General features: G+C 48.7%; 1 protein-coding gene across 1 annotated transcript in view; it reads left to right on the forward strand.

The window, feature by feature from the left end:
• Positions 1–7,860, forward strand: part of Medag (mesenteric estrogen dependent adipogenesis) — a 21,328-nt gene extending 13,468 nt beyond the window's left edge. Inside the window, exons 4-6 of the mRNA XM_005344723.3 lie at positions 2,460–2,572; positions 3,008–3,293; positions 5,359–7,860. Coding sequence (XP_005344780.1) covers positions 2,460–2,572; positions 3,008–3,293; positions 5,359–5,483 — 524 coding nt within the window. The 3' untranslated portion in view covers positions 5,484–7,860. The remainder of the gene's footprint in view (positions 1–2,459; positions 2,573–3,007; positions 3,294–5,358) is intronic.
• The last annotated feature ends 1,180 nt before the right edge of the window (positions 7,861–9,040 follow it).

A 9,040-nucleotide genomic window follows, 5' to 3' on the forward strand; every position in this document is an offset into this window, starting at 1 on the left:
TCGGTTACTGGAGCACTTTCTGCTCTCTCGGTTACTGGAGCACTTTCTGCTCTCTCGGTTACTGGAGCACTCTCTGCCCTCTCGGTTACTGGAGCGCTCTCTGTTCATCATCCCGACTCAAAGTGAGAATGTTTTGTTTGCTGGAGAGGCCAGAGCACAGCCAGCGGTGACCAGCCACATGTGACTAGCCACATCCTAGTGCCGCGTGTGATCTGGTTTGGTGATGTCCTGGAAGCTGGCCAGGTCTCCAGGATTGTAACTCACAGATGTACAAGTGCACCCCCTGACTTGCTCCCCCCGAGAGGGATCTAAAGAAAGAATGAGAACTCTTACTTCAGCGTTTTAATCAAAGTTCCAAGAGTGGCACAAGAAGGAATCTGCGAGAGGTTCAGAGAGCGTGCGTAATTGCATGGTAACGTCTACGGGTAAAGACATAGGACCACAACAGCTGGCCAGCTGTGAGAAAGCGAGGGCATGAAAAAGTTCTGTAATATCAAACCCAAAAGACGGCTAAGCTTGCACGAGGATGACTGTAACTAAGGCAACATGTCGGCCCTCCTGCTATTCTAGACCACAGTTTATGCAAATTAGGAGCTCCCTGTCCTCCAGACAAGTACTGCCGTCTTCTAGAAGCCTGTCATGGTAAACACGCAGACCGACAGATCTGTGAATGTGCAGTGTGCCTCCTGCCTAGCTGCGGCATAGGCCAGACCTAGGCGTTTAATGAGCCTTTGTTCCGGGTTCCGAGTAGCTGTTCTCTTTATCCCTCGTCTCAAATAGCAGATAACGTGGTTTCTATCTAAAGCTCCTTTTAAAAATTCAGGAGGAGGGAAACCGTGGGTCAGAAAACTAAAAGTGAGTAAGATTAGTATAAAATGTATTCAGGGCTGGAGAGATGGCTGCGGCAAACTCCTCGACCAGCGAGAAAGAACGACCACGACACGAGGATTCTTCTCAGATTACGCTTTACTGGAGTGCACTTGGTTGAGAGATAACATGAAGCGAAGGGGCCCGAGAGCACTAAGGCAGCCGCTTATATATGGAATTGGCACATGGGTTGCCCTGTGATTGGTTGCCACCATCAGCTGACACCAGACTGCATCGAGATAGGCCCAGGGACCCCCATTCACCGCGCATGCGGGAAGTGGGGGACAGGCAGCTCTCAAAGGCATACCAAATATGGAGTATAACCGGCAAGACAGGATGTGGTGCCATCTTGCAATGGCGGTCCTGTCTGGCTCCCTGCAGATGGCGCAGCAGTTAGGAGCACTGGCTGCTCTTCCATGGGACCGGGCTTCTAGTCCCAGCACCCAGGTGGAGCTACCACCAGCTGCAACTCCAGTTCTAGGCATATGGCGTCCTCTTCTGGCCTCTGAGAGCACCAAGCATCCAAGCGGCACACAGATATACATGCAGGCAAAACACCCATATATGTAAATCGAAAGAAATAAATTTTCAAAAAAATGCATTCCTTAAAAATGTAAATGTTTGCCTTTGGCCCACAGAGTTTGCCTCTGAGATATCTCAAAGGCAATAGATATTCTCAAAACCATATAACAGCCGGTCCACACCTGGAAGCAGAGACTGGCCACGCATGCTTTGCCTTGCTTGATAAACTAATTTGGGCTTGGGTCTTGGGCTGGGAAAGAGATAATTGGTTAATAATATTTCAATTTTTTTAAATGAAGAAACAGTCTTCCCTTTGTTTATATTGTGTGTGTTGGGAAAGACTCAGAGACCAGACTCCACCTCCAATACCTTGGTGCTTGGGACTGTAGCCTAGAGCAATGGAGATATCTTAAGCAGTGGTTCTCAAACTTCTTAAATGCTGCAACCCCTTAGTACAATTCCACACATTGTTGTGAGTCTCCAATCATAAAATTATGGCTGCTACTTCATAACTGTAGTTTTTGCTACTGTTATGAATCATGATGTAACTATTTGATAGGCAGGATATCTGATATCCAACCCCTGTGGGGGTTGTACCCCACAGGTTGAGAACTACTGGCTTACCAGCTTAGGGAGCCTAAATTCCATCCTGGAGACCACAGTGTGGAGGCAAGAACCCACTGGAGCAAGCTGTCCCTTGCCTTCTGTGTGTGCGCGCGCATAAACACACATGCACACAATCAATAAACGAATGTAAAAAAAAAATTGCAGAAAGAACCTTTTCCACACCGGAGACACACCGTGGAGGGGAAGTTCTCATGGAAGGAGCTTTCGATTTTCAAGGTAGCTGAAGCCCAAGCCTGCGTTCACAGTAGCCCAGAGCGTCGTTCACATTGATAAGGTTCTGGGGAACATTGCTAGAAATCTAGCTGGACAGCCAAGGAAGCTGTGGGGAAAGAGAACAGATACATAAAATCTTCCGAAGTGGCTCCGGGCATGCTTCTGCTAACTGGAAGAAGCGTGTTCGGGTCACAGAGATGCTTTTTCTGACTTCTGCTTGCCTCTTCTAGAAAGGACCTATGCATTTCTTGTGAACACAAGGCACCCCAAGATAAGGAGGCAGATAGAGCAAGGGATGGACATGGCCATTTCCTCAGTGATCGGAGAAAGCTACCGACTTCAGGTGAGCTGGGCTTTCGGCAGGAGGGCTGCCTCTCCACAAAGCGACCAGCGGCCCTTGCTGGTGGACTGCCTTCTCAGAGTGCAAGGCTGCAAACATTCTGTAATGTCCATGTGGTTTTTTGTTTTGTTTTGTTTTGTTTTTTTTTAAATATTTATTTATTTATTTATTTATTTATTTATTTATTATGTATGCAATGTTCTGTCTGTGTGTATCCCTGCAGGCCAGGAGAGGGCACCAGACCTCATTACAGATGGTTGTGAGCCACCATGTGGTTGCTGGGAATTGAACTCAGGACCTTTGGAAGAGCAGGCAATGCTCTTAACCACTGAGCCACCTCTCCAGCCCCGTCCATGTGGTTTTGTACGCATGTCATTTAACTCTTCTCTCTCTCTCTCTCTCTCTCTCTCTCTCTCTCTCTCTTTCTCTCTCTCTCAGTTTGATTTCCAGGAAGTCGTGCAGAATTTTTTTCCTCCAGGTACTGAAGTGCTGAATGGGCAGAACTTGAACTTTGCCTACGAATTCAAGGCGGACGCTCTGTTTGATTTCCTTTACTGGTTTGGGCTCAGCAATTCCACCGTAAAAGTGCGCGGGAAGGTTCTGAACTTGACGAGCATGAACCCCGAAAAGAAAGAAACAATTAAGTTATTTCTGGAAAAAATGAGCGAACCTCTAATCAGAAGGAGTAGTTTCTCTGACCGGAAGTTCAGTGTCACTTCTAGAGGTATGTCACACACTCTCAGGGGATGGGAAAGGTGGCTAGTTCAAAGGGTGGAGCCCGGATCGAGAGCCAAGTAACCACTAACGGAAACGCCAGAGGTCTGCCTCCATCCAAAGAGAACGATGATACCTGGGCACACAGCTTTAATCCCAGCGCTCTGGGAGCTCAGGGCCAGCCTGGACTACATAGCTGGACCAGATCAGCACCTGCTACCTGCAACTTGGGGAGGAAGGAATAAGAGGTGCTTGTTAGCCTAAATGAGAAGCAGGGCACAGTACCTGTCTACCAGCTCGATATGATGGTGAGACAGGAGGATGACTTGAGCCCAGGAGTTTGAGGCTAGCCTAGGCAACATGGGGGGAAGGGATCCTGTTTCAGACAAAAAGAAAAGAGGAGAAATTGACAAAGAGAGCAAAAGGGAAGAAAGAGGTAGTGCATTTTCTGACATCAGTTATCTGATGCAGCAAGTGCAGAATGCTAATTTAAATGAAAAACTGTTGATTTAAGTATCGGTGCTCACTTCAGCACAGGGTTCGACTATTTTGGAAAGAGTGCTGCCTCCCCCACTTCATCTGTGTGCACTCCCGGTGACAGAGCCATCGGCCAGCTTGCAGGCTCCGTGGCCGTGGTCTCTGTCTCAACAGTGTGTTCCGAAGGGCTCTCAGATACTACAAGAATAACTCCTGGGAAGGTTTCGTTTACCAACCCAACATGACATATGGCGGGCTCTTGGTTTTGAAATGCGCCTAGCTCAGGCAGATGGCGCCTTCCTCTGTGAGACACTGTCTGAGGGATAGCTAGCCTGGGCCCCAGAGCGCTTCCAGAATCAGGTGGGTGTTTGCAGCAACCTGGGCCCAGGGCCCTGCAGTGCTCTGCAACGCAGATGTCAACGGTCTAGATTGATTGTATTTAATGGCAGTTCTTTCTTCCTCTGTGTACAGCAGAAGTCCTTACTTACTCAGGGGCTTCTTATCCTGGAAATTGTCTGTCTCTCTCCCTCTTTCCTCTCTCCCCCTCCCTCCCGCCCTCTGTCTCCATCCATGTCCCACTCTTTCCCTCTTTCTCTTGTCTTTCTTTCTCTCGATCTCTGTTCCCCCCATTTCAGTTTCTGTCTGTTTCATCCCCCTCATCCCCGTCCCCAATCCATCTTGTCTTAGCTTTATCTCTCTGCCTGTGCTTTCTCCTTCACGTTACAATCCAAAGCTTTGTGGGTGGTCTCGCCTTGCTTTGGCTGTGCCACCTTTGCCTGGCCCCAGCATCCTGGGCAGCATTCCTGCGTCACTGTGACTCAGCCTCTGTCCCTGCATAGGGTTTCCCCTAGGGCACATGGGGTATGAAAGTGTCGCGCTTCCTAGAAAGTTTTCCCCGAGCCAGGCCTAGGGCCTCCTCAGCTCGAGAGCAATGGAGAGGACTTGCCTGGGAGTTGGCACTGCTCATGGCACAGCTGCGGCACACCTGTCGCGCTGGCAGGCTGCCGAGCCTGGCACCCAGCTCTCAGACTGACTGGCAGCCCACCAAGGTTGGCAGTCTGTTCTGTTGGTATCAGAAGCTGACCTCTAGCTGGGAATGCAACTCAGTAGTAGAGGGCTTGTTTTCATCTTCCACCAGAATCTGACCCCTGACCTCTGACCTCTGTCCTAAGCATCTGTTTCCCAGCACCTGCTGTTTACTCCCAAATCTCCAGCCCTCTGGAAAGCAATTAGTAGTCATAGCAATGCTGTCAATTAACATTTTTTTTCTTTTTGATGAAGCCTCACTATGTAGCCTTGGCTAGCCTTGGCTAGCCTTGGCTAGCCTGAAACTTGCTCTGTAGACCAGGCTGGTCATGAACTCACAGAGATCCACCAGCTTCAGCCTCCTGAGTGCTGGGATTAAAGGCACGTGCCATCACACCCAGCCAGCAGAACTAGCACTGATGAGAGAAAATCAGCACATTTTTGTTTAGCTCTTTGAGTGCCCCCGCGGAAGCCAGGACTCATTACTGAAGTGGCTATTTTGGATGGGTTTTGATGGCCCTTTCTCTTCCTGTCGTGATGTCATAATGAGCACCTTCTTTACTGTGTTTTAGGTTCAATCGATGACGTTTTTAACTGCAACCTGTCACCCAGATCATCGGTTACAGAGCCACTTCTGGCAGGATTATCATTTCCAAGTGTTCTGGAATCTGAAGAGACATCCAGCCAGTTCATCTGATTGGTCTGAAGATTCTAGCTGCTGCCCTTTGACGGCGGCCCTGAAGCAGACAGTGGGTTGAAGGGGTAAGAGGAGAGAGGAAGTGGGCACTTCCATCCCTTTGCCAGCCCCTGGGTCCTCCAAGATCCTGTAAAGGCCCTTTCCCCCATTTCCCTGGGCATGGTGCCCTGGCTGGCCCAGGGCACATGCCTTCCCTCAGGGTTATGATTATGGGATGGAAGGGTTCTGTTCCTATGGCACATGGTGCCATTGACGTTGAACATCTGAAGACTCTGAGGGATTCTCAGGGGACTGCCGCCCTGAACTCTCTGGGAGGCACCTGACTGGGACCTTAACCCTGGTGCTTCAGTGGATCACGGATGCCCTCTGCTTGGAACTCACTTTTAGGCTCAGTGCCCAGCAGGCCTGGGGTAAGCTCTTCTCTTGCAAGTGTGTTAGGCAAGGCTGGTACCATATTTCACTTGGAGACAAGTATGGTTTTTATCCCGCCCATGGGAAACCTTGAGGACATTCAAGATCCTGGCTGCTGGTGGATCCGCAGGGTGCCAGGATGAACCCTGCCAGGTTGTAAAGCCAGGTGGCTCAGCAATCCACCAGTGACAAGACCGTGTCCCCCTCCCTGCAGGCACACCATGCGAGTTGGCGTTTGAAATACGCTTTTAGCAGTCTTAACACGAAAAGGAAAGTAAGCCATTACCAAAGAGGATGGAACAGCAGTGCACGTCCCGCCTTACAGCTAAAACGGGGTTCACTGAGAGGAAAGATATTATCCAGTCTACGTGTAAACGCTTATATGAGTGGCCAGGCGTGGGACATACCTGCAATCCCAGCACTTGGGAGCTGGAGGCAGGAGAATCAGGAGTTCGATCATTCTGGCTGCACAGGCAGCTCCAGGCCTATCTGGGCTATCTATACAGACGATTCTGTCCCATGAAAACAACAAAAGCTTTGCAAATAGTGGCAGGAAGCCAGATGTGTGGACCCTGAGTATCGTTTTTCTCTACCCGTTAATAACATTCCCGTGCTCCGTATTTTGATAACACTACTTGCTGATGGCCTGATGTTTGTAACTGAAATGCTATCTAGTGCATACACACAATTAAAACTTCCCTTGGCGCTCAACCTGCAAGTGATTAAATTTGTGGCCGAAAGGGTATGGGGTGGGCCCCTTGAGGTCTGTAGGTGGTGGATTTTCTTTGTAGCGCACTACACGTCAGCACAGGTATAGTTTTCAGAGTTACTTCCTCAAGGAGACACTTCAAGAGTGAGGCCGGGAGTATTTAGAGAGAGAAGATGAAGTTTGTATGGAGAGAAGAGGAGCGAAGTGCTTCATGGGAGGATAAATACGCTATTAGATTCAGGAAAAAGAAAAATAATAAAGAGTTGGAACTAGCTCTCCACCCGTGGAAACAAACCACTGGTGCATGGTGAGAATTAAACTCTCTCCCAAGGAAATAAAAGCTCCATTCATAAGACTGACAATTTGCTTTTGAAACTGAGCTGAGAAAATAGTAACATCTGCAAAAAGGGACTGGAGATCTGGGACGTTAATCTCGTTGTTCAGATTTCTAGGTTGACTCTGAAGTCGCTAACTCCATTGTTCACCCAACTGAGTTTTATCAGTTGCCTGTCCCAAAATGCACAGTGATAGTGTATTTTATTGGCAATTATTTCAGAGAAGTAAGATTGGCAAATCTATAACTTGGTGATAGCTCCTCCTGGCTGAAGGAGGCCTCGAACTGGGCACACGTGTGGCCTGATGTGGACCAATAGCATGGAAGACTAGGAAAAATCTGTGGCCTGCTCCCACCAAAGCTCATGCTGAAATGGGATCCTCAGAGTCCTCTGTCCCTGTATTTATATCAGCACTTGCTGGCTACACATAACAATGTGTTTTACGATAATTTCATGCATGTCCATAATGTGTTTTGATCACGTTCATATACCCCAACTTGCTCTTCGGCTAATTTCCTCCCCAGCTTCCACTCCTACTTCCATGACTGTTTTCTGGAAATTTCTGTCTTAGGACAGTGATTAGTCTAGGGCTCCTTAGCTGCCACAGCCTCAGGAAGTTTCAAGGCCCGTGATGGTCAGTCAGTTCCACATGTCAGCTTGACTGGACCAAGGAGCCTAGATTTGGTGAGGCATCATTCTGGATGTTTCCGTGAGAGATGAAGTTAACCTTAAATTAATGACCTCTGAGTAAGGCCGGAAGTCCTCTCTAATGTGGATGGATCTCACTTAATCAAAGATTCCTCCCCTGCAAGAGGGACTCTGCCAGTGCTGACGGCCTTTGGATGACAGTGCAGACGCTTTGCTGAGTCTCCACCTACTGGTCCACCCTAGATGGTGCATCTAAGGATGCCCAACACGAATGTTCAAGGCTAGCCTGGGATATATGAGTCTTGTCTAAAACAAGAAAATACCCAAGGGACGGGGGAGAGGCACACACACACACACACACACACACACACACACAGAGAGACAGAGACAGAGACAGAGAGACAGAAACAGAGAGACAGAGACAGAGAGGGAGAGGGAGAACATAGGGGGAGAGCATGGGAGAGTGTGAGAGAAGGACAGAGGGATGGGGGGATTCGTCTTCATTATCAATCCAGGGGGATTTAGGGCTTTGATAGCTTCAGATGAACTTTTTGCCCACATGAGAAACAGAGAGAGAGAGAGAGAGAGAGAGAGAGAGAGAGAATGAATATGAGTTTTCTTGCTTAATAGTTTCTAGACTCCTAACACAGAATGAATCCACAAATCGAGCCAATGTCTTAGTTCTCCAATCAGCTAAAAAGAACACATTGTGCTTTTCACACATTCCTTGATGCAAATAACACACGCTCCATGGTAGTAGTGTCTTGCCTACATCAAAAAACAAGGCAGAAGCCCGGCGGTGGTGGCGCACGCCTTTAATCCCAGCACTCGGGAGACAGAGGCAGGCGGATCTCTGTGAGTTCGAGACCAGCCTGGTCTACAAGAGCTAGTTCCAGGACAGGTTCCAAAACCACAGAGAAACCCTGTCTCGAAAAACCAAAAAAAAACAAACAAACAGGCAGAGTAGCTCACTCAGTTTCTGTCGTGGTTAATATAGATTGTCAGTCTCATAGGGTCTAGAGTCACCTAGGAGACACCTTTCCTCTTGCTTGGGAAAGTTTAGCTAGTTAATCTAGTTCATTAAGACAGGAAGCCTCACCTCCCCCCACCTCCCATGGTTTGGGACCCTGGACTACACAGAAGGAAGAAGGTTAGCTGAGTACAGACACTCATTGCGCTCAGCTTGAGACCTCAGATGCAAATGGACCCAGCAGCTGTCTCTTGATTTCCCTGCCTTGATGGACAGTCAGTCAAAGTAGACCCCCCCCCCACTTCCTTCAGCTGCATTTGTCAGGGGCTTCAATACAGAAATAGAAAAAGTAGCTCAGACGATACCTTTGTGCTTAGAGTGGCAGGGGCATGACTGTGAACCGGCTTGACCAGCTCTGGTTTCTTCTGGGCTGCTGGAGAAGCCACCGTGGGGCTCTTCTTCACCCTTGACTAATTCTCTCTGA

Source organism: Microtus ochrogaster, chromosome 2 (genome assembly GCF_000317375.1).
Source record: "Microtus ochrogaster isolate Prairie Vole_2 chromosome 2, MicOch1.0, whole genome shotgun sequence".
NCBI classification, from domain to species: Eukaryota; Metazoa; Chordata; class Mammalia; order Rodentia; family Cricetidae; genus Microtus; species Microtus ochrogaster.